At 34.8% G+C, this 26,699-nt stretch overlaps 1 protein-coding gene across 1 annotated transcript in view; it reads left to right on the plus strand.

Moving 5' to 3' along the window:
- LOC129232651 (neuroglian-like) overlaps positions 1–26,699 on the plus strand; it is a 99,452-nt gene that overhangs the window by 50,495 nt on the left and 22,258 nt on the right. Inside the window, exons 12-19 of the mRNA XM_054866783.1 lie at positions 2,632–2,913; positions 6,326–6,513; positions 10,201–10,380; positions 12,630–12,867; positions 14,719–14,837; positions 16,997–17,183; positions 20,489–20,611; positions 24,878–25,066. Of these exons, the coding sequence (XP_054722758.1) occupies positions 2,632–2,913; positions 6,326–6,513; positions 10,201–10,380; positions 12,630–12,867; positions 14,719–14,837; positions 16,997–17,183; positions 20,489–20,611; positions 24,878–25,066 (1,506 nt within the window). The remainder of the gene's footprint in view (positions 1–2,631; positions 2,914–6,325; positions 6,514–10,200; positions 10,381–12,629; positions 12,868–14,718; positions 14,838–16,996; positions 17,184–20,488; positions 20,612–24,877; positions 25,067–26,699) is intronic.

A 26,699-nucleotide genomic window follows, 5' to 3' on the forward strand; every position in this document is an offset into this window, starting at 1 on the left:
GAAGGTTATCGATCATGGTGGAAACAGGCTTAGACGGTCAATGCTCTTTGAAATGACTGCCATTACGCATTCCAAGTTGAAAAGTCCCTCTTGCTGTTCGTTTTATTCTGGGGGAAAAAACAGATTCAAAAGCCAGTTTTTCGAAAGAGATAGGTTCATTGAAAAGAGATATGAGACAGCGAGAAGTGAAGGAATGTCAGTGGATAGTTTCAAGTTTTGAGTAAAATGCGTTCAAAGATCAAGTCTTCATTGAAACGTTTTTCTAAATCGTGCTGTACAGCAGCGCCTACCAGGGCTACTAAGTACCAACTCTCGCCCCAAGACAGAGGAGAGGTTCACCTACCATGTGTACTGGTCATCTCCAAATTTTTAATGTTGCCACTTACATCCCTTTGCTTCTCACTGACTCATATGTAATGGTGAAAGTTTTCAACAAGTCCACTAGGGTGGTTCAAAAATACATGTAAAAAAAAAAGTTTCTCCAAGATACCAGGACACCCCTCCATATTTTTAGACTTTTGGATAGCTATATACGGGGAGAATTTTAGCTTCCTATTTCAACTGAAAGAGGGAGCTCAACCCCCCTCCCCTAAACTTCAAATGTACAGGAAGGGGGGTTCAAAAATACTTTGAACTGGAAAAACATTGCTACATACTATAATATACATCAGAAATATGCATATACATTGCAATAAAACAATTATTTACAAAAAACAGCTGGGGAAATTAAATGTTTCTAAATGTGGGTAATTTTCTATGCCACGGCTAATGTTAAATGGAGGGTCATTGAGCGCCCCCTTAAAAGTTGAGTAAGAAGCTAAAACTTTCACAGCAGGATACTATTAGTAAGTCTAAAAAAAATAGGGGGTGTCCTGGGCTCTAGCTGAAAAAAAGGTTTTTTGAGCCACTCTAAGGTCCACCCACCCAAAAGACTTTTCTATACTGTGTTCTGTATTTCTGTATAACTTTGGAACATTACTCAACCTCAAAAGTTTAGATATTAATTACAAATGACTTTTTAATCCTTAAACGCATCATGTTATCATTTGGCAGCATACTCATACTTAATTTAGTCTTCTAAAATACTGAAACTTAATTAGTTATGTTGTATAAGAAAAACTGCAAATTTTTATTTGTTCTGAACTTATTTTGACGTAAAAGCAATATTGCAAGAGTCTGAAAAGCTGATACGCATACACCAAAAGAGGGATCTGTAAATTTTAACCAGTTGAAATGATTGTATGACGCACAGTATACTTAAATTTAGAGCAACACATTTTTAAAATGCAAAATTCATTTATAAAAGTTAAATGAACTGATTTTAATCAACACCTTTGTTAAACAAATCACTTAATACAAATCAGTTGATTTAAATCCAGCTGATTTAAATCAACAAATGTACTTTAAATTAAGAAATGATCAATAACAATGTGATTTTTTTGTTGGTACTTAATGTAACTATCGTATTGAATCTATTTTATTCATCAGTTATTTGAATTTAAAGTAAGTAATGTAAATTCTTTGAATGGGGAGAATGTCAGATGGTCACTACTGAGGTTTTCAGATTTTGGATTGGCCATTACTGGATCAATTTTGCAGTTTGAGGGGAAAAAATGGATCCAAAATTAAACAAATTGAAATTCTGGCGTTTTTAGAAAATGGGGCGATTAAGGAAGAGTTGGGCTATAATACGCTCATTGAGTTTCAAGAGAGGTTATTAATACATACTTACCAACTCTACTGTTTTTAACGGGAGACTCCCGTTTTTTGCTTCCATCTCCCGATTTCCCGTTTTTTACGATTTTCTCCCGTTTTTTCAGTCAATCATCAAAAAGTTTCACTTTCTTCTCAATAGATGGCGCCCCTTTCTAGTCCACCAATGTCAGGGAATCAGAATTTTTCCTACTAATAACTCCGTTAGTAAAAATTAATTTTTTGGAAGCTTTCTACATTGCATGTGCAACGAAGCACGTGCTCTGCCGAAAATGGCAGCAGATTTCAATCTTTCTGCATCTGGAAAATTTTTCAATTATTTTGAAAGTTTGAAGTTATTTTAGCATGTGCTGCTCTATACCAACTTATTATATGTTTTATTTTCATTGTATATTGATTTTTTTTTTCGGATTTTAGGAATTAAATTTTGGTAGCTACTTTTCTGGAAGAGACTGGGGAATGTACAGAACTTGAAGCAAGTTCACTACTTATTATTGGGTTTTTCCTTTGCAGTATGTTTTTTTTTGCTGCTACCAATCAGCTTACATCTGCGAAAAATCCCCATTTCACTTTAAATTTAGTATTCATGTTATTTAAAAGCACAATTAATAATTATGTTGTGAAGATATGTCGCTGGTGAATCACCTATATACCTCTAATGGAATCTCCTGTTTTTTTTTCTTCAAAGGTTGGCAAGTATGTTAATATCGTAGACCCACAGTTTAAAAATATTCTTTACCGTAGCCACCAATTGTGTTCAGTATGTATAATTTTGGTCACATCTTTTTTTTGAGCCGGTCACTGAATGTCCCTTTTCCTTCAATGGTCACTCATACCCCTTTTTTGAAGTCGATATCCTGTTAACATCAAAAAAAAAAAAAAAAAGAGTAAAACGAAAGTCTCCCTCTCCCCCTGCAGGCAAGACACTGATCACCCAGCCGCCCGAGAACTTCGAGGTGTCTGCGGGCTCGTCGGCCACGTTCCGCTGCAACGCGGAGGCGGACCCCTCCCTGGAGCTGCGCATCGATTGGCTGTTCAACGGTCAGGCGGTGGACTTCGACCGGGACCCGCGCATGGTGCAGGCCTCGGACAACTCGCTCACCATCACCAAGACGCTGGAGCTGGACTCGGGCATCTTCACCTGCGTCGCCAGGACGCCGCTGGACAGGGACCAGGCCAGGGCCATACTCACCGTGCAAGGTAAGTGGGAAGGCCCGGACCGGCAATTCCTTATTTTTTCCATGCGTGGTACCCTTTTTGATAACTAGTTTCTTTTTTTGTGGAACCCCCGTTTTTTCGCAAGTAGTATAGTTTGAAGCAACATTCTTGAAATGTTTTATACGCCGTCAAAGTAAAATTTTAATAAAGGTCATTAGATTGAAACATAATTTCAAGAAGTTACAAAAAAATAAAAAAAAATAATTGTGAAAATAAATTTTTTTTGACACAAACTAAGATTTAAAGTTTAAAATTTGAGTTTAAAAAATCATTATTTTAGTAGATATTTTAAAGTGTCTAAAAACGAAATTCTGGAAAATAAAGAGTGAGATCTTCGTGGAACCCTTAATTGATCTCCATGGAACCCTTAGGTTCCATGGAACACAATTTAAGAAACGTCTGGACCAGCGTTTCTTAATTTTTTCAATGAGTGGAACCCTTTTTGATAACAAGTTTCATTTTTGTGGAACTCCCGTTTTTTCACAAGTAGTATAGTTTGAAACAACATTCTTGAAATGTTTTTTATGCTGTGAAAGTAAAATTTTAATAAAGTTCATTAGATTGAAACACAACTTCAAGAAGTTATAAAAAAATAAAAATAAATAAATGTTAAAAAAAAATTTTTTTGACACAAACTAAGATTTAAAGTTTAAAATTTGAGTTTAAAAAATCATTATTTTAATAGATATTTTAAAGTGTCTAAAAAGAAAGTTAGGAAAATAAAGAGTGAGATTTTCGTGGAATAGTTGATTGATCTCCATGTAACCCTTGGGTTCCACAGAACACACACAGAAACGTCTGGACCATCGTTTCTTAATTTTTTCAATGAGTGGAACCCTTTTAAATAACAAGTTTTTTTTTTTGGTGGAACCCCTGTTTTTTCATAAGTATTATAGTTTGAAGCAATATTCTTGAATTTTTTTTAAAAGTCACAGGGAAAATTATTTCAAATAAATTTTATAATGTCAAAGCTTAATTTCAAAAATAACAAAAAAATAAAATTTGAAAACAAAATTTTGTCGGCACAAACAAAACTTTATAGTTTAAAATTTCAGTTTTAATTTTTAAATATTCACTATTTTGATGGATTTTTTAAGTTTTCTAAGCAGAAAGGAAAATAAAAAATGATGGTTTCGTTGAACCCTGGATTGATCTCCGTGGAACCCCTGGGGGAGCTGGTCTAGACCAGTGGTTCACAAACTGGGGGCAATCTCCTTCCAAATTTGGCTTTTCAAAGGGGTGAAAAATCTTTGAGGGACCATGAATATTTGGTAACTTACGTTGTTTAAACAGAAAACCAAAGGCTAAGTTCTGTAAGTCAGTCGACAATATTACGTGCTTATACAAGCAGAGATGATACCACGCAGTAGAAGACACAGAATTATTGTCAATGTGAAGAAATGAACTTTGGAAGCTTGTTTAAAAGATTACCAAAAATTTATTGGTAATAAATTTTTGATAACTAAAATAAATAAATGCACAAAATAAATTAATAAAAATAAACCCTGGCCAAATCCGGTAGGTGTCAGGGAGTTCACAACTCCCTGATACCTACCAGATCTAACACCCACGAGGCAGATCGAAAGAAAAAGAGAGAATGATTGGAATCGTTCACTATTTATACTTGCATGCCTCGTTTGCATATGATTGGGCATCAAAGGATGCCAACCTAGAACTGAAACTTTACACGTCCCGAAAGAGTTGAGAAGTCGATCTCATTCGAAAAAACAATTTTACATTACATTAGGAATGAGAACGCGGTTGAATATCGTTTACCGATGTTTATCAATATTTAAATGTAACATTGATTGGTTTTTTGAATGAGTAGCAAAACTTAAAAAATGGAATCCTTCCTATTCCGCTTCGGCCAGGACCGCCAATGATACTGTCAAAATGCAAGAGCATTGCAGCTGGTAGAGGTAAATAAATAAAGAATCAAAGCGCTGGGAGAAAGATTTTAAAACGATAGCATAGCACTCAGTTACTAAATCAAATGTGATTTTTCAGTATTTTTTGAAAGAGCACAATACTGTGTTCACAAAAAGAGAAGGGGCATTGAAAGTTAAATTCAACATATTCCAGTTAATTTAGATTGAAATAGTCTGCTACATAGATACAAAAACGCATGGGAGAGCTTTCAGTTGTAGTAAAATATACTAACAGTGTTGTGTTGGTTCAGAGAGCCAAGCATTTACAGTATTTTTCATCCTGTTTGGGTCACATGTCTGCATTCAAACCAAAATATTAGTTACGATGCAAGAAAGTCAAAGTGGTCCCTCACAGGTATAATCCATTATTAAGAAAATTATTTTTTGTTCAAATAGTCTGGGCAGTTAAAATTTTTAAAAAATGCTCGATATAACTTGAACAATAAAGCATTGTATTCATTATTTAGCATTCTATTCATTGACATGCAGGGGAAAAACTTGGCATCCGTGTCTAACTCTTAAAAATAAAGCACCCCCCCCACCACCAGCTTTTTTTTAAATGTTAAACCAATAAATGTGGGTCAGTACATAAAAAATCATAACTGTATGCTAGAAACTGTTTGACTTCATGGAAGGAAAAGCAGTTGGACACAATCATCATTTTGCAAATATCAAAATGATTTCTGTCTCTTTTTTTTTTTTTTTTTTGAGGGGGGGGCAGGTCTTAAAGTGATTCTGATAACCAGTGATTAGGATAATAGGAGTTTGGACAGTTGGAGTTATTCCAAATTGGTATTTTTCAAAAAGTGATGTGATATTCCTGTGACACACCCTTCCTGGTTCAAAATGGAATGGCTATTTAGGAGAATGTTTGTCCTTCAGAAATGCACAAGAAAATGCAAAAATTCGAAATTTTTTCTAAAAATTCAAAAGTTTCAGCTGTGGTAGCGATCCTTAAAATTTGTCTTAAAAATCTCAAAAGGTCACAGTAATTCTTTTTTCTATACTAGAACAAAACTAGGGGGTGGCCCATTGAAAATTCACAATTTTATTTTTTAGCCTCATATAAGGACCACCCCTAATGTGAGAGCATTTTAAAAATTTTATTTACATATATTCTTATTTTACACATCTAAAACTTTTCAAAATCACCTTTGGTAGCTCGTGCCCATCACTTTCGTAATTCGAAGATATATTACCTTGCATTTGTTTTAAAAATAACTTTGTCAATGGAGGCACCCAGAAGCAAAGGGATGTCAGTGCAAAATCAAAATTTTGGAGACAACTAGTGTGTGGTTGTCGGGATTCTCATTTATTTCGGAGCAAGTGTGCCGAGCTCAAACTTTGGACGCATTTTTACTCTGAAGTCTGCTTTGCTTCTCACTGCCTCAATCGATTTGATTGAAATAATCACGGACTGCATTTACTTGGAAAGTCTAAACGATGATCCTTCCCCCCCCCCGCAGACGTGCCCAACCCCCCTCGCATCGTGGGCGTCGAGTGCAGCCGCTTCCAGGCCCTGGTCGCCTGGCAGCCCATGGGGGACCGCAGGGCTCCCATCCTCAGCTACTCCGTCCAGTACAACACCTCCTTCACGCCGGACACCTGGGAAGACGCCTTCAGCAGCATCCCCGCACCCGAGACGCGGTACAAGGTGAGTGTCTCATTTAGTCCTCAGACGCCTCGTGCCTCGCCGGGGACGACGTGTCTCGTCCTCGGGTGTCTCAGTCCTCGCTGTGGACGACGTATCTTGTCCCCTGCTGTCGTAAAGTCATGTCGTGCCGATGTACTGTCTGACCACGGATTGTATGGAAAGACAAACATACGTTTTATAACCGGAAATGGACGAATCTGTTATTTTTTTACCAATGTCAGCTTTTGCAGAAGCAGAGTCTCATTCAAATGAGCGGAGTATGCGATCAAATTTTTACTTTTCCCCCTCATTCACATAGATTCGTCTCATCTGGACGTTTGAAAATTCCATGCAATCCGTGGTTAGCAGGGGTCGATCCAGCGCCAAATTGGGGGCCGCTTTGAGGCCCCTTCACAAAATTCCGCATGGCAAAAGCGGCCCCTTCACAAAATTCCGCATCGTAAAAGCAGCCCCCTTCACAAAAATTTATAAAAAGGCAGCCTTTTCACAATATTTTTTGACCGCAAATGTGTACGCATCAACGCGGGAGCCTCTTCCACCTTCCCCCCCATCTTATCTTTTTGCTTGCTGCGTGAGGTGTTTTTGCTAGAGAGCGTCAGGGGGGGGGGGACGCTTGTGATTGGTAGCTTGTTTTCAGGAAAATCCTAAATTTTACTTTGATATGTTTAGTATTGATTTGTGTTGAGTTTCAAAATCCAATTCTAAAATAACTTTACTTAAAATGAAATTATTTTACATGCTGTTTTTATATTTTTATTCCTTTTGAAGATCTCGATTTCCTCACATCCGCCATGGTAAACGAATTTTTCGCATTTTTGATGTTTACTGTACCTTGTTAAGAGGCAAACAAATAAAATTTCTTATATATCTATTAACATCGTTAAATTGCAAAGTTTTAAACGAAATACCTACTGTGTAAGAACGTCGAAAGTCAAAAAATTAAACGCTGAATGCTGGTGCAGTATTATTTTGGGTTTTAATTACTTTTACGTTTTTCAAGCACATACATGGAATCTTTAATGAGTATTTCACTTCTGTGTTAAGAAATATGTGATATCTTTGAGTCTGTTCATTTTGTATTTATTAGGAGTTATATCATCACGTTCAGCAGCATGTGCACTTTTTATTGCTCTTAAAGTATTTGAGAGGGGCAAGCAGGAAATCTGTTGTGAGACTTTCATCTTAAGAAAGTGTGCCTTGCATATGTATATTTGTAAAAAACAATAAATGTAATGTATGTGTCAAATTACGAATAAAATGTTAAGGGTCTTACTTCCCCCCTCCCCCCAGCGCATTTTCTCTTGACAGCTTTCAGGTATTCATCAAGAACTTGCAATCACCCCTGAAATCTGTCTAGGGCTTTTCTATAACGATACGACAGCTAAAAATGCTTTAATATAATCTTTTCCAAGAAAAAAATCACAAGAAGGTCTTGTTTACAAAAATAAAAAAAATTCACAAAAATATTTTGCATTTTCACAAAAATAACGAAATTTCACAAAAATAGTTTGCCTTTTCACAAAATGGGGACCCAAAAAATAAAACCTGGATCGACCCCTGGTTAGACAGTACAGTAGACCCTCGTTTTACTCGGGCTTATTTTACGCGGTTTTGATTATGCGCGTTTAAGATTCGACACCTTAATTTTATTTTACGCGGATGAGTTTCGGTTTCAGGCGGATGCGGTAATGCAAACAGATAACATTTTCCCCTCTTTCAAAATCGAAACTCCTTAAGATTGCAGATTGCACGTAATCAACTGCATTTTGGAGTGCTAATCATCGAGCTAGGGCCATTGGAGACATTTTATGCGATGGGTTCCAGAGCTCTTTCAAGAAGTAAAGTTGTTAAACTCACACAGCTCAGAACTCAGTGGAAGAAGAGCTTTCAGGAGTGACAAAGGAGGACAAAAGCAACGAGGATACTGACGTCGCTGATGCACAACCAAAACCGTTCACATTGAAAATGTTGAGCCATTCCTAGACAATAGAAATGTTTTTTCTGATTTGTTAGTGAAGGAAGATTCTATCATGGAAATGACGCAAGTGGTCATGGATGCGTTAATGCTCTGCAAAGAATCGCAGAGAAAAATTCTTAATGACTGCCAAAAGACTTTCATAGCCAGCTCCTTTTTATAAACAGGACATGGAATTAATTTGTTTTTTCCTTGCATGTTGTGCATAAAAGTCAATATACAGTGGCTCCCAAAAGTTTTTGTACACTTACCATTTTTAATGAAATATGCCCCTATCCATTATTTAAAATTAATATTTTGGAACAGGTATTTAATTATAAGATCTATGATCTATTTACAACAAAACTACCTAGGTTGCATTCGGGTGTTTTTAAAAGAGTCTCTTGCACCTTTTCGGGGGGAAATCATTGTTAATTTCGATGCAAACTCAAGTGGTGGTAGAATTTGGCGGACACTTGGTGATATATCATCAGTCTTTTGGTCGCCAAGTTTTGTCGCCAATTTGGCGACAAATTTGGCGGTTTTTTTTTTTTTCAAATCTGGTTTCAATGTAGCTATTGTTAGTGATATTTAGAGAGAGAATCACATTAAAATTTCAATAATAGGGAAATAACATTAAATTTGTGTAAAAGGAAGTCATGTGATGCACACATCAGCTCGTTTTCCTCCAACTAACCAAAACTTTAAAAAAATAATGCTGTTGGGGAATAATACACTTCCTTGCTTTTAGTACTTTTTTCTTTTTAAAAATGTAAAAACATTTCTTCTCCAGTCATTAATGAATGAGATATTAAAAATTTCAAATTTTAACGACTCTAATCTGTCCTGAAATCGGTTTCCATGGGGAAAATACCCAGCTAAACCGTGGGGAAAATATCTGAGCCCCCCCCCCCTTACAATTTTGCATATGGGCGCTCTTGTGTGTAGGAGGGGGATGAGTTTCAGTTGTCAGAGAATTATATTGTTCTCTGGAAAAAAGCAGGCAAAAGACTGAAAAATGGGCGATTGAGTCGGTTGCAATTGTCTTCTTCAAAACGGAGCATGCAAGTGTGTTAGTAGAATTTATTAGACTGATTTCCATGATCATTATTGAAACATTGAGTATGTTACGCGCCAAGGGCGCCCATATGCAAAATTTTAAGGGGGGGGGGGCTCAAAAATTTTCTCCATGGTTTAGCAGAATATTTTTCCCATGGAAACCAATTTCAGTACAGATCAGCGATATTAAAGTTTGACATTTTTAATAACTTATTCATTAATGGCTGGAAAAGAAATTTGTAGACATTGTTGCAATGAAAAAAAGCTCTAAAAGCAAGGAAGTTCTCATTACTAAGGGGGGAGGCTTGAGCCCTTCTTGCCCCCTATATGGGCACCCTTGTTACGTGCTGAGATTCCCCCCTCCTCCCGAAGTGGGCAGGTACTGTCCATACCACAGATTGCATGGAATTTTCAAACGTCCAGATAAGACGAATCTTTGAATTAGGGAGAAAAGCAAAAATTTGATGCGCGTATTCCGCTCATATGAATGAGACTCTGCTTCTGCAAAAGCTGACATCAAAAAAAAAATCATAGATTCGTCCATTTCCGGCTGTAAAACGGATGTTTGTCTTTCCATACAATCCGTGGTCAAACAGTATGTCATGTGTGCAAGTGTGAATGAGTCGAGTGCTATTTTCATCAAAGTGTTGATGCGGTCTCTCTTATCCCGGCAGATCGAGATGAGCCCCTTCGCCAACTACACGTTCCGGGTGCGTGCCAGGAACAAGATCGGGCCCAGCGAGCCCAGTGCCCCCTCGGAGCACTGCGCCACCCCGGAGTCGGTGCCGCACAAGAACCCGGACAAGGTCATGGGCAGGGGCACGCGCCCCGATAACCTGGTCATCTCCTGGACGGTGGGTACTCCGACCTTCGGGCGAAGGTCGTTCTTGAAGAATGTTTTACCAATCAGTTGATATATGTTTGATATTTGTTTTGAAAATATCCTGATGGCCGATATTCTTGATATTTCTTTTTGGAACTATGACATGTGCAATCTAAAAATTTTAGTTATCAACCTTATTAATATTATTCAGTTATTATTGAAAATAGCGTCATATATATTAAACTAGCTGATTTGCCCGGTCTACCTTGAAAATAAAAATTGTGTCAAGTGACGTATATTCAACAATCAGGTGTAAAAAATAAATTTAAAAAAACATCATGATTTCCCTTCCAAACAATGACGACAGATATTAAAATACTTTTAAGAAATTAAATCCAGAAAGATGATCTAAAATGCGTAACCATGGAAACACAAAATAAAATAAGATTAAGGAATTAAAATGCGAATGCGAAAGAAAATGGTTCACAATTTGAATTTAATCGCGATTTCTTAAACTTGATTTAAAAAGGCTTGTAACTTTTTTTCCTTTTGAGATAAAAGCTTATTTTTTCGACCACAGGTCGAGTTAGATCTGGAGTAAAAAAGGTTGCTTTTTCCAATGGCGTCAAAAAGAAAGCTGTAGGACAATTCATTCACTTTTCATTGATTTATTTAATGAAGAAAGTAGTGCCTAAATTTCGGCTAAGCCTAAAAAAATTCCAGCTAAAAACGCTAATAACTCCCGTCGTGATCAAGTTAGAGCATTGAAACAAACTGCGTAAAACGCAGAAAATTCTACCCTTTCTAACGATATGTAATATTAATATGTGCAAGTCATTTTTTACCCCCATATTTGACAATTTATGTAAAAATTAGAAGTAAATTGAAATAAAAAAAGAAGTATTCATCGAATTGTTTTCAAACTGAATGCTACTGAACTTTAATACTATGTAGAGATTTACTGTAATTTATTTATAATATACCTTTTTTATTTTGCATTTACATACCTGCCAGTTCTGCTGGTTTTTCCGGGAGATCCCTGACTTTTGATCATTCCTCTTGATTGTGTGTATAATGTAAGGAACATTTGGTTGTACTAAGAAGGATAATAAAAAATCCGTTGTAGTCACGTACTGGATTCTTTCCTAGTTGATGTTGGCAAGGTATGCATTTGTAAAATTATGAACCCATGCATAGAAAAGCCAAAAAAGCCATTAACAAACTGAGTTATGTTATGTGTTATTTTAACATATGAGGCAGTGAGACTTAAAGGGTGTAAGTGTAATTATAATGTAAATAAAATGTAAGTGCCAAAATCAATAATTTGGTGATAATCAGTACAAATTGTAGTTGGCCCTTTCTTCTGTTTTGGGTACAGGTAGTCCTGCTCTATAGTATGATGTAGAAAAACTCTTCAATTATAGCCTACCTATGACCGCAACTTTAAATAGGTTTTACTGAAAATTTGAAAATGTCCACTTACATCTCTACTTTGTTGTGACTTTCAGCTGTTCTAGAAACTTTAGCTACCCTACTTGTATTTTCTTGGAAACATTATTTAATTTTTTTTTTTGGCTAAGTGACAGATTTATCTCACAAGATACAACGATTACTGAACGAAAAATTATTTTTAAATATTATTTGTTGAAATCTTCAAAATGCATTACTCGAGTCCACGTCCTTCATAAAGCTCATGCAATGCAATGAGAATCTAACCTATTTTGAGTCTCGATAGTTTGTGCACTATTTAAGATTGATTTTGCAGCTTTTATAGTGTCAGTGTGGTGCAAAAGGTTTTTGTCTAATACTGAAACTTTTAGAAATTGGTACTGATCTTTTTATTGTAAAATAATTCATGTTTCCAAATAGTCCTATCAGGTCCTTGACAAAAGCTCATTTGAGGCAGTGAGAAGCGAAGGGATGTAAGTGGCAAAATTAAAAATTTGGAGGTAATCAGTACGCATGGTAGGTGAACCTTTGCTCTGGGGGGGGGGGGGGGGCAAGAGATGGTACTAGTAGCTCTGGTAGTTGCTGCTATACGGCATGATTTAGAAAAAAATTTCAATGAAAGTCCACCTAGGATGTTATCTTTAAACGTGTTTTACTAAAAACTAGAAAATGTCCACTTACATCCCTTTGCTTCTCACTGCCTCATGAAAAGTCCTCCTTGAAAAGTCCATGATCATTCTTTGAAATTTTTTTTCCAATGTTGTGTATGGTTCGAATCTCCGTGTACGACATTCCCCGACGTCCGACGATATCGCCTGGTCTCTTTTGCAGCCGATGCCGCCCATCGACCACAACGCGCCCGAGTTCTTCTACAAGGTGTTCTGGAAGCGGGACGACGACCTCCGCTCGAGCTGGCAGAACGAGCAGCTGACGGACTGGCGCAGGGACCGGCTGCAGCTGGACTTCCAGCCGACCTTCAAGCGGTACCGCATCAAGGTCGAGGCGCACAACCGCCGGGGACAGGCCGACGTGGCCGCCGAGGAGGTCATCGGATACTCGGGAGAGGACGGTGAGTGAAGTCCTCGAGGTTGGCGATATTGCCGTGCTGGGGTGTGCAATATTAACGCGACCAAACGATTAAAATCAATTCATTCCTTTTGCCCGCGGAATACATTTTATTTCTCTTTTTATACACCAGATGGCAGCACCAGTCAATTTTAAACGTAATTGCGGATTTTAAATGTGATTGCAGAGATGCAGGAAGGAATTTTGGTGCTACTGTCCAGATTGTGACGTTGGCCTCTGTATCTCATACTTTGAAATTTACCACACAAGAAAAATTTACTTATCTCTGCTGTGCTAAGCACCGATGTGGTATCTGCAGTAGAGCTCAAAATGAGAAATGGATGATTAAAGTTTTACGACTCGTTTCTTTGATTTATGACTTAATTACATGCTCAACTTGCAGTAGTTGTTTCGTAAATAACTTATCTAAAAGCCGTAAGAGTATTTTTGTAAAATTTGTAATTTAAAATTAATAAATAGTTACGACAAATTTTCTTTTCAAAACCTTTTTATATATTTTCACCATAAGTGACAATTACTAGGCATTTTTAGAGGTATCTGCACAGATACGACAAAAATAGCTTAGTAAAACGTGCTCAATGTATCATTAAATAGTACTGAAAATATCTGCTTTCTTTGGACTTTGCTGTTTCGCTTTATTTTGTTAATACAAATTTAACAGAATCTACCTTCTGAAAGACACCATTTTCAAAACTCCGGACAGTAAAAACTGTAATCCCTAACAATTTTGTTTTTTTATATTCAAAGAATGTGTTTTTTTTTATAATGTTTTATTTTCTGGATTCATTTTTAACGAGCATGAAGATAATTTTGGCAGCAGACGATACTTAAATAAAAATATTACTGGCCGTAGAATGAAATGCCTGAAAGAATTAGATATGAATATTTTACATGCATTTCATTTTTAGAATTTGCATTTTAAATAAACATTTAAATAGAAAAAGCTGAATATTTACTTTAACAATTATGCAAAGTTTTATTAGTTTTTATTACCAACCTGTATCAACTATTTGACGGTAAACTAATTTTAGTACTCTGTTACAATTAGCTACTACATTATTAAATATGCTGCTTTACTAAGGTATAAAAGTCGTATCTACTAACTACTAAGGAAAAAAGTGGTAACTGCGCAAATACCACTTTAAAGGCTTAGTATTTGTCACTTACGTTCGAATTGCCTTAGCAAACTGCACAGTTACGACTTTTTTCTTAAAGCTTTTTTTAATATTCCGCGTTCACAAATCGCCAAAAAGCTTGACATTTATGTAAATTAAATGACCAACGACCATCTGGTGACAATAACTCAATTTTGATAAAATGTTCAGATACCACATCTGTGCTTAGCACGGCAGTTCTTTACTTATATTACACAAAAGATTAGTAAAATTCTTTTTTTAATGTTTAAAAGACGTATTTCTTAAATTTTTGCTGCTTGCTTGGGCTTGCTTGTTGATGTCTCATAAAATGTTAAATATTTTTAAAATTTCAATCTTTAAAAGATTGAAAATGAAAAATTGAATGCACACGTTGTTCATACACTTTATTTTTACATAATTTTCTTAAATAAAAAAATAAACACTTTTATGACCGTTTTCTTGAAAATTATTCGATCATTAAGGGGTTGACATACCTGCACTGCATAGCTTTAAAAGGATCTTACAGGATATTTACTTTTAGTTGCTATCCTAACATTTCGAGCTACTCTTACTAAAATCATCAGAACAAAAACAGATTACGCCGTTATTGTGACTATAAATAATAGCTGTAATAATGGTGCAACTTTGTACTGCCATTATTTTTTACAACTAGTAACTGTTTGAATTTGTGTTTCCAGTGCCCCGGGAGGCGCCCATGAACTTCCGCCTGCTGCACGTGAGGGACGGGAAGTCGGCCGTCTTCGTCTGGGACCCCGTCTCTCCGGACTCCCTCTACGGACACTTCAGGGGGTACAAGGTACGTTATCCAGCAATGGCCACATCGGGGGGGAATCTCGGACTCTCTGGGGGGAAAAAATCTCCTCGGAGGAAAACCTGAGGAAAAAAAATCCTCGGGAAATTTTTTTTTTTTCGTAAGTACAGTAGAATACCTACATAACGCAATTCTCTATAAACCGCACAACTTTTCAGGAGTAAACAATAGGTTTTTAAGTTTAAAAAAATCCTTTTGTTTTCCCTTGCTAACATAAAAATTGTTGGGAAAATTAATTTTTGAAAGTTTTCCAGCTTAGTTCAAAGCTTTTAAATGAAAATTAATATTCAAAGTAATGAGAAAATACCGGATGGCTCTGGAAAATGCAGCTGTTATGCAAACTATGAAGCTGGCAGAAGTGCAGGATAATTCACTTTCTTTTAATCATAAAGCATATTTATTTGTGAATGATTAGTTGTATAATTAGTGTTTTAATACTCATTGCAGATAGAACTCATTCTGAAGTGCAAATATATATATATATATTCTGAATATTAGTTTCAAAATTTGTGAAATGACCTATATAATGCCAAAACCTGCATAACGCAAAAGCTCTGGTCCCAAAGTGTGCGTTATAACGGTCTTCTACTGTGTTTAAATTCACGTATTTACATCTGGTAATTAGATGGTTTGTATCAAACAGCGTTGCACTGCCAGCTCAGTCATTTCCAGCTGAGGAGTGCGGGTTCGTGCTTATTAGCACTCAACAGCAGTTTGTTTTGTTTTCCAGCGTGGTTTTTTTCGGTTTTTGTTTTCGCGGGTATATTTTTGTGTTCAGTGCATTTTCTGACTGGAATGTTTTAATAGTCTTTTTGCAATCTTTTCTTTTTGTGGAATTTTATAGAACAAAATATCTGCATATTTGTGCTACAAAGCACTGGTTATTTCCTGTTAGTTCTTAACACAAAGACCGTTTTTATTTATTTATATAAGCTATGTTTGACACTTCTATCCCTGCAAAAAGTGTAAGTTGCTGTGTTAATTATCAATGAATTTCACTTTGTTCTTTTTTTGTCTACAAAGTACACTTTTTTCAAAAATTATTCTTTCAACTACAGGAAAGTCATTTCAGGTGTAAGTTATAATTTTGTTTGAGGGGTTTTTTTTAAAACAAAATCATTGATAAAAATAAATAAATAATATGTATGTATTATTTCTTTTTTCATAGCAAAACTGTTCATATAATGTGTCCTATATTTGTCCTATATTTTTTGTGGAAAATGTCCTATATGTGACAAGTTGGTCACTTCTACCCCTGATTGATGTAAAGAGAGAGAGAGAAAACGCTGATAGAGTGTTGTGAAAAAACATTGTGCCCCCCCCTAAAAATATTTTCTGGTTTCACCCCTGCTTTGTATTACGTAATAAACAAAATTACCAGTCATGGGATGGGTCTCTGACTTCTCTGGGTCTTTACATCTCTGACTGGTTTTGGAATGCCATCATTTTTGGAGTAAAGTTAATCTGGCCCCGAGGTACGGATATTTCCGACGTCGAATCTCTATTTACGATATTTAACAATATTGAGTAGGCATGCCTAAGACTGAATCTCAGTAAGCAATCATTTCCAATGCATATGATATGAGCAGATGTGGTAAGGGGCTGTCCACAAATGATGTTGTAAGGACTAGATAAAATACATTTTAATTGTCTTTCTTCCCACTAGATGGCGGCACCAATTTAGCTGGTTCGTTGAAATACTGCATTAGTAGTGTTGTAAAATTAAAATAACATCAAATCTTGTTTTAACCAATTATAAATGTTCCAAATAATTTTTTTGCATTGGCTAATAATTTTTCATCATTGTAAAAACTAATTTTGTAATTTATATTTTTAAGTTTTTATTAATTCAAAACAAATATCACCTAGCACACTGTAAAATATGTGTTAACTGTAACATGGATAGAGTCTGAGGAGCTCGCACATGTTTATATAGCTGGTATAAAGTAACTGGTGTACATGATGACAAAAGGAATTAATGATGTCTGATAAAAAATCTGCTAATTAAAGTTTGTGGTGTTTGTCTCCTTCAACAACCAAATGGAACTCAAATTATGCTGATCATTCAATCAGATCATGATAATGTCAATAGCGCCGTCAGTGGTATCGAGATGAACTAAATGATGTCTTTCCCCCGGTATCAGATCCAGACGTGGGCGGAGGGCGAGAGCGAGGAGCACCTGCGCGAGGTGGTGGTGCCCAACAACGTGACGGAGGCCCTGGTGCACATCTTCCGGCCCTACAGCGGCAATGTGGTGCGCGTCTGCGCCTTCAACGACGTCTACGACGGACCCCCCTCCGACGCCATCGACTTCAGGACGCCCGAGGGAAGTGAGTGACACTCCTTTGACACTCCGTACCGTTTGACCACGGATTGTATGTAATTGGGCAATCTGCCAAGTAAAGACGATTCCATCTGAATGAATCTAGCAGGGGAGAAGGGAAAATAAGATAAGATAAGATTTTAAGATTTATTAACAAAACAAAATTCACATACATAACAGTAAGCAAAATAAAATAAAGTAAAGTTAAAAAACTTACAAATTATAAAACATAAATTACAAACGTCATAATAAAACATTAAGAAAATCTTGACTATAGTTCAACATGAGTTAGTAGTAAATTCAACACTAAAGAGCGCCAAAGGCACTGTCCGCAGTGTTTTTTAATTGGTTTAGTATGGAGTACAAACACAAATATGTATTAACAGTAATATTTACAAATTAATTTTACACAAGTAGTAAAAATTTTACGCAGAACAATTATTGGACTGTTTGACTCCAGAAAAAAAAAACACAATAACCCGCATTGAAACATTCAATAGTATAAAAAATACGATACAAACCCCCCCCCCCCCCCCGGTTGGCAAGTCAGTATAGTTTATCAGCTAAAAGTTAATTATTGATAGAATGTCGTTATTTTGTATATATTCATTGACCCCTTGTTTATATTTTTTTAAGTTCTTCTCATTCCTAACGTCTTCCGTTAGTTCATTAAACAGCTGCGGTGCCAAGTAAAGGAATTGCTTTTTAATAGTCGTTTTATTTGGTTTTATAACTTTATATTGTTTATCTGAAATTCGAGTATTATATTGTTTTTCATTAATTTCAAACCAGTTATTGTTGTTATGCAAAAAATACAATATTCTCTGTGCATATATTTCTCTGATATTATAGATTTTCTCTGACTTTTGTAAAATAGTATCGTTTTTATTAAGTTCTTGTTTAGATCCATAAATTATTTTCAAAATTTTTGCATAAGTTCTATTTAAATTGGTAAGATTTGTTTCATAATCACCTCCCCATGCACAAATACCATACGTAATTATTGAGTTTATCCAAGCATAAAATAAACATCTAAGAAACTTTTTCCCAACTATATTTCTCAATAGATAAAGCCAATGTATTCTACCTCTTAATTTCTTCACAAGTTTATTAGTATGGCATTTCCATTTTTAATTTTCACTGAAAGTTATACCTAAATAATTTATATTTTCGACTCTTTCTATGGTAGGGCAGTTACAGTTATTTGTGCAGTCACAGTATAAAATAACGATGGCATTTTGATGCACGCGTTTTATGATGTCACTAGTGCCTTATTCATTTATTGCATTCTCGAAAATAAAATGAGGGGAAACATGAATAATTACCATGGAAACAGCAAAAAGAAAATAAAACATTTTCATTTCGATCGGGAACGTAAAAGCAAAATGGTAAGCTCAAAACTTTGTTGTGAATAAATAAATGAATTAATTTTTGCCGTGAAAATATAGATCGAATATAATTTAGATGTAAAAAATGTTAATTTTGTAAAAATTTTCATTTTTACAAAATTAAGGCTAAATAATAGAGAGGCAAAAGTGCACATGTGAAACAAACCAACTAACATCCCTATAAACTAATAGATACGTCCATTTCCGCCTATAAACAGGATATTAGCCTTTCCAAGCAATTGATGGTCAGACAGTAGTCATTGTCCTTACTTTGTAAGTGAGAGTAAAAGACTTTGGTGTATTGCATACGAGGGTTGGATTTGTGTGGTCAAAACACTGGTAAATAGTTATCTAAAGGAATCTTGTGCTGAATCATGTTCTTATGGCTCTTTCCAGAATAGGATTCCATACATTGTAGAGTATTCTTTCATGGTAAAATGAATAATAAAATATATTTAATTATCTATTAAACTAAATATAAAATTAGAGTAAATATTTCTTAATGTGAAATTAGTGATTCAGTATCTTAACTGTAGCGAACATGTGATTGGCCAAGGGCTAGAGGCTAATTTAAATAGGATGATGTCAATGGACCAATCAGGTGTTGGCTGCAAATGTAACTGCATTTACAACTGTTGGCTTTCAGTCACATGTTTTGCTTTTTTACTATGTGTTCAGTGCTGTATATTGCAAGAAGCAAGTTGTGTTCTATGTTCAATGAAAGGTTTTTACTAAAGGTTCTTCACTCTGCTGAGTTAAACAGATAAGTTACTTTGATTTTATAATATACATGATGCTGTAATAATCTAAAAATCATCATTTTTGGAGTGACGTTAGTCTGGCCCGAGGTACGGATATTTCCGACGTGGTCTCGGCCGAATCTCTATTTACGATATTTAACAATATTGAGTAGGCATGCCTCAGACTGAATCCAAGTAAGCAATCATTTCTAAAGCATATGATATAAGCAGATGTGGTAAGGGGCCGTTCACAAATGATGTCACTTTTTTGCTACTTTTTTGACTCCTCTCGGCCTTTGTCACAAAATGTCACACTTTGCCCTCCCCTCCCTTGTCACATGTCATGCTAGTCTTCAGAAACGTATTTTTATTTTAAAAAAAAAGTCATGTCACACCCCTTGTCAGAAACTCAACATTCCGCAAACCCCTTCCTCCCTCTAAGCGTGACATCATTTGTGGACAGCCCCTTGAGCTTGTTCTAGTGGTCTCCTATCACCTGTGCCTTGTTGCAATCCCGTCGTCAGAGAAAGATATACTGTCGTGCTGAGCGCAATCTGCACTTTTTGTCAAAACCGAGTTATTGTCATGAGGTGGTTTTAATTACATAATTTACCCCTATTCAATCTCTTGGGGCCATTTGTGAATGATTTTTTTTTAATTCTGAAAAAGTGGCATCTGAATCAAATAAATGGGGGCGTAAAACTTACAAAAGCAGTTTCTCATTTTGAACTTGGTTGCTGGTGAGGCTTTCATGGGATTTTAATGAGCCTTGAGCCATTTAATGAGTGTGCAATTTAACTATCATTTAATTGCCATCTCATGTAACACTACCTTTTTAAGTCCTCTATCGTTGTACTGTTATCTTTCATTCTACAGGGAAATGAAAGCTGTGAGTTTTTATTCATTTGTAAATGGTATTTAAATATTTTCATTTTGAATGTTTGTGTGTGTGTCTATTAAATACTTTTCCTTCATTTCAAATTTTAATTCAAATCAATTTCAAAGTACTCAACTCCAAAGTGTGGGGCCAATGTATCTTAACTGATCTTGTTAAGCTTGAAAAATGGTACTCAAAATGAGCAGCCACTGACTACTGTAGTCTTTGGATCGAGTCGAGAGTCGCATGTTTACGGTTATTTGTTTCTTCACTCAACGTTTCAAGGTGTCTTTCCTCTCCTTTCCAGCCCCAGGCCCAGTGTCATTCCTGGAGGCCATCCCGATGGGTTCCAGCGCCCTCTACCTGGTCTGGAAGAGACCCTCTGAGCCCAACGGAAATCTGACCGGATATCGCATCTACTTCAGAGAAGGTGAGCAGGACGATACTTGCCGACTTCTACGGATTAGGCGTAAAACATACACATTTTAGTTGTTTTTTTAACTTTTTTATGCATTTCCAAATCCACTTCCATCAGGGTTTGCCGATATATATCAGTCGATATATCTAGGGTGCTCGGGCAAAAGAGTATAAGTCAAAAATACTGAATTTTAAGGGGAGCTGTTTTTCCACAGCTTTCCTTCTAGATTTCAGAAGTAGACCACTCCATCAGGTGTTTGTTTATTTTCACAATGTTTACTACACATTTACTATCTGAACCGCAATGAAAGATAAGGTCCATATAGTATAAATATGAAATAACCTGATTTTACTCAATTTTTGACTTATACTCTTTTTCCCGAGCACTCTAGATATATCATGATATATATCACGATATATATCCGATATTTATTTTGAAAATATCATGGCATCACAAAATTCAATCTCGGCAGTCAGGGTTTGCCGAGATATATCAGTCGATAAATATCGTAATATATATCTCGATATGGTGTATATATCACGATATATATCCGATATTTATTTTGAAGATATTTTGATATTTACAATATTAATTTTTTCAACTACGGTATTTTCAATGTAAAAATTGTATTAATCATTGTAATATTGTTCATTTATTTTTAAAAATAACCAAGAAGTGATGTACTATATTTTTATGATGTATTAATACATGAATAATATAGCAATGTAATACAATATTCCTTTTTTTACTTGTGTTTTATATTCATAAAATTATTAGTAATGTAGCAATTTGAATTATTTTTAAAAGTGCCCGAGTAAATATTAAACATTGCTCAGAAAAAAAAGTAAATGTCTCATGACTGTACAGGGACTAATGCATAGTTTTTATTTCTGGATCATGTAACTGTAAACCAGCTAACAGAAGAAAAATGAGTAAAAGAGCTAACGCTAAATGAACGCCATTAAAATTTGTAGGAATGTAAAATGAAATATTAGATATAAGTAATGAAAAAAACCCATTATTTTAAGTCTACATATTGTTATTATAATAATATAAGAAAATAAAGAGTGATTTGAGGATACATTTACTAGTTTGAAGACTTTAGTGTGTGTTGATTGAAAATATCGGATATATATCAAAATATCCGATATTTTCGATATTTTTGAAAATATCCGATATTTAATGATTATTTCGATATTTTCGAAAATATCATGATATTTTCGAACCCTGGCTTCCATAAAACTCGCCCATTTTTGTCTCTCGCATGATTCTAACGCTCGGACACAGGGTCGGTATTTTGTCCACGTCTGTGTAAAAATTTCCGAAGAAATGGAACGGAATGTATATATGAAATTGGACAAGATGAAAATCAACTGATTTTGCATTTGTTTAAAGCATAAAATTGTTGCTATGATGGAATAAAATTACAATATAATCTTATTGCAATATTTATTAATATTAAAATTTTTTGAATTAATAACGTAATTAAAATAAAATGATTTTTCATAAAACATAATCTAATTTTAAAAAATGCTGATTACACTTTGGTACGACTCATTTTTTACCGTAGAAGTCATCAAATGCTTCGAAATGAAATAGTTGAACATAGTTGCATTACCGTATTATTGTATGCTATCAAAAAAAGAAAGGATGAATTTCTTATGGTGTAAATATTTGAAAATAAATAACATTTACACATTTATTAATTAAAAATAAATAATCTCACATGAGCCGTTATGAATCATGATGCAATCAAATGTAAAAATAGTAAATGTCTGTTTCATGGTATTTTTTAATTAATATATTTTTTGAATTAAAAAAAAAGTAAATGAAATTGATTTAGTGTTTATAAAAAGGAGCTAGCTATGATAGTCGCTTTGGGAAGAACTTCCGATTTCACTACAGATCAGAGTTATTAAAACTTGACATTTTTTAATAACTTATTTATCATTAATTGCTGGAGAAAAAATGTTTTTACATTTTTGCAAAGGAAAAAAATAGGGGAACATGGGGCAAGGTGAAATAGCAGGGCAAAGTGAAATGTTGAAATATTTACTCTGCTTTTAACTCCACCTATCAGGTATTATTTTAGTAATGTAGTACAATATGTAGTCTATTCCCGTCAGGAAAAAAATGCTGCCGAAAATTACAACATTTGGTAATGCATGTAATTTTTAATAAATGTTACTCATATTGTAATATTTGTTGTAAGTCAAATATTATTTTTGTTGCTATAAAATGATAAAGTTCTTGTTATTACTGTAGAAGACCGTTATAACGCCAACCTATATAACGCAGTTCTCTATAAACCGCACTACTTTTCAGAAGTAAACAATAGGTTTTGAAGTTTAAAAACTCGCTCTGTTTTGCTTTGCAAGCATAAAAATGGTTAGGCAAATTAAATTTTGAAAGTTTTTCATCTTATTTCAAAGCTTTTAAATTGAAAATGAGTACTCATAGTAAACAGAATAATACCAGATGGCTATTGAAAATGCAGCTGTTATGCAAACCATGAAGCTGGCAGAAGTGCAGGATTTTGATTGTGAAACATATGTATTTGTGAATAACTCATTGTAACATTGGTGCTTTAATATTCATTGCAGATAAAACTCATTCTGAAGTGCTAATCTATAGACATATTCTGAATGTTAGTTTCAAAATTTGTGAAATGATCTATATATCGCAAAAACCTGTATAATGCAAAAGCTGTGGCCCCAAGGTGTGCGTTATAACGGACTTCTACTGTATCATTTGAAATATCAAGACCTCTTAATATTCAAGGCAGCAAAAATTTAGTTAATATTGAGCTTATTTGTATTTGAAATAAATTGTGCAATTAGTCAAGTACATGCAGAGCAAAGAGAAAAAGTTTCTTTCATTTACTCACTCAATCATTTAATCTAAATCACTTACTTTTTCATTTAGTAATTAATTCATTTACATCATTCCTTCATTTAGTATTCACTTATACTTATTCATTCATTTACGTATTTTCTTATTCCATTCATTCTTTTACTTGCTCATTTATTTTTCTTCACATATCAATTGATTTATTCATTTAATTATTCGTTTTCTGTTTCATTATCTTTTCATTCAACCATTTATTTACTGATTCTTTTGATCAGAAATATGTTTTATAATCAAATAGAAAATATTTCATTCGGAAAATATTTTATTTTTCACTTTGCCCCATAGAAAAAAAAAGCGACAGTTTTCCAAATTTTTTTTTTTTTTTTGAAGACTCAAATTTACTGCCAAAAATAAAAAATACTGTTTCAACGCACATTTTATTAAAAAAGACAATGTTCTTTCTTTATGTACTGTAGTTTTCAAAACAAATTTTCGATTTGTTCATTTTGAAAAAATTCGATCATCTTAACCATTTCACTTTGCCCCACATTCCCCTACTAAAAGTGAGAAAGTTCTAATTTCAAGGGGGGGGGGTGCCCTTGCTGGGCTGGCTGACTAAATGGTAACAAGCCGATAAAAATTCATTTTTTTTACTCTGAAATCCGTGTCCAGATGACGAATTAAGGGGTTATGGTAGCTCAAAAATGATCAAACGATGAAAAAAAAATTTATTGCTTATTTCAAAACTAAAAACCAGTCCAAACACGGGGAAAAAGTTTCATTGCTTTAGTTCTAATATTTAAAAAGTTATGAGTGATTTTAGGTCATGCTCGCAATGTATTCTTATGCAAAAGAGAAACTTCAAATTGATTTTTCTCGATGATCATTTTTTTGTGTTTTCATATCATAAGAATCCCTAAGGCTTTTTTTCTATTAACGATACAGCTTTAAAGTAATACTTTTTGCAATTAGGATAATATGTTTAACAAAACTGTGCATGCGATAAGCATTTTATAAATTACTTAAATGTTTAGAGCATGTTAAACCTTTAAAAGCCATATTTAAAAAAAAAAAAAAAATAACGATTTTTTACATGAAATATCACAGAAAATTTTCTAATAAACACAAAAGCAAAATAATGCACAAGATTTTTTAGAGATGATAATGGTGATCGTTTAGCAAAAAGTTTTTTTTTATATTAGTTTAAAAACAAAAAAGCCTTAGAGATTTTAAAAAAATTGAAATTTTCCTAAATTTTTTGAATTAAAAAAAAATAGGCAATTTTTAAAATTTCGAAAAGTAAATTTTTGATTACAAAACAAGTACGCATGTTATGGCTTCAAAGAAAAATAAAATTTACTTAAATTTAAAAAAAAAAGTTTGAAAGGTCTTATGACTCCTTAAACACACTCTTTTTTGTGTCCCCAGTGGACGGGACTTCCCTAGGGACTGTCCTGGAGCGCCAACCTGCCATAAGGGACCCCAGGGAGACCAGGGCCAAGCTGGCGGGACTGAGGCCGGACACCAAGTACCGAGTGAGCATCCGGGCAACCACCAAGGTCGGACAAGGTGACCCCTACTACGTGGAGGTCAGGACCAACGAGCAGTCTGCCAACGGTGAGTCCCAACTTTTATCTCATTGGTTCTCGACTTTCTTCCACGACAAAGTAAGATTCGGTATTCCTCGGTGGTTTGCCCTCTATCCAGCCATTTTAAATTATTGACGCGTTGTAATAATTGCTTAAATTATTTTTATGTTGTATATTTTAAGCCTTTTTGTGCATTTAGAATCAAGTAGGTTCATCTGAGATGTCATACTAACTGTTTGACCATCGATTGCATGGAAAGGCTAATATCCGGTTTATAGGTGGAAATGGACGTATCTATTAGTTTATAGGGATGTTAGTTGGTTAGATTCAGATGTGCACTTTTGCCTCTCTATTATTTAGCCTTAGTTCCGTAAAAATGAAAATTTGCTCATGGTAACATTTTTTAAATCTAAAGTATATTCGATTTATATTCTCACAGCAAAAATTAATTGATTTATTTATTTGCAACTAAGTTTCGAGCTTACCATTTTGCTTTTACGTTCCTGAACGAAATGAAAATATTGTATTTCCTTCTTGTTGTTTCCCTGGTAACTATTTTTGTTTCCATTTGTTTTATTTTTGAAAATGCAATAAATGAAGAAGGCACTAGTGACATTATAAAACGCGTGCATCGAAATTCCCATCGTTATTTTCCCTTCTCCCCTACTACATTCATTCAGATGGAATCGTCTTTACTTGGCAGATTGCCAAATTGCATACAATCCGTGGTCAAACAGTAGTTTTAAATAATAAACTGAAGTTATTTGGTAGAAGTGAATGAATTTTGCAAATTAAGGTGTAACACCAGAGTAGTGGCCACTTCAATATTTAAAGCTCACTACTAGTGGCCACAGTGAAGTACATTTTTAAACTGTAGGTCTACAATATGAATTGCCCCTCTTGAAACTCAATGAGCGTTTTATAGCCCAACGCTTTCTAAATCTTCCCCATTTCTAAAAATGCCAGAATTTCAATTTTTTTTCTCGAACCTCCAATTTGATCCGGCAGTGGCTACACCAAAATCTGAAAATTTCAGAAGTGGCCAATGGCCATCCAACATTCTCCCATCCGAAGTATGTACATTTCTAGCTTTAAATTTAAATAACTGATGAATAAAATGGATTCAATAGGACGGGTTACATTAAATACTAACAAAAAATCACATCATTATAAGTTACATTTAGTACCAACAAAAAATCACATTATTATAGTTCATTTCTTTCTTCTAAGTACAGAAGTCAACTTGAAGTGGCCACTACTGGTGTTTTACCTTGTATGAGAAGTAATAAAATCACTTGTGGGCAAATATGCTTCTGATCTTATGTCAAAACGTGTTTCATGTTAAACTTAGAGTGGACCAGCATCACATTCTATGTGGACCAGCACATCCTCATGCTTACTGGTCCAAAAGACCAGTCACTTTGTTTTAAAAGGATTCCTAATACTGATTTTAACCCTTTTTCCCGACACATTTTTTTGTTCTGACTTTTATTAAAAATGGAATGGGATGTCCTATGTCTTTCTTGTCTGTTTCAATTCCTCACATACCTACCTCCGAGGTGAGCTACCTGCCAGTAGCAGTTGATATTTGAATGAATGAAATGAAAGACGGGGGTTCAACCGAACCAAGCACAAGCGACCGGAGGTCTATTGTACCCAAA

Source organism: Uloborus diversus, unplaced genomic scaffold (genome assembly GCF_026930045.1).
Source record: "Uloborus diversus isolate 005 unplaced genomic scaffold, Udiv.v.3.1 scaffold_13, whole genome shotgun sequence".
Classification (NCBI taxonomy): domain Eukaryota; kingdom Metazoa; phylum Arthropoda; class Arachnida; order Araneae; family Uloboridae; genus Uloborus; species Uloborus diversus.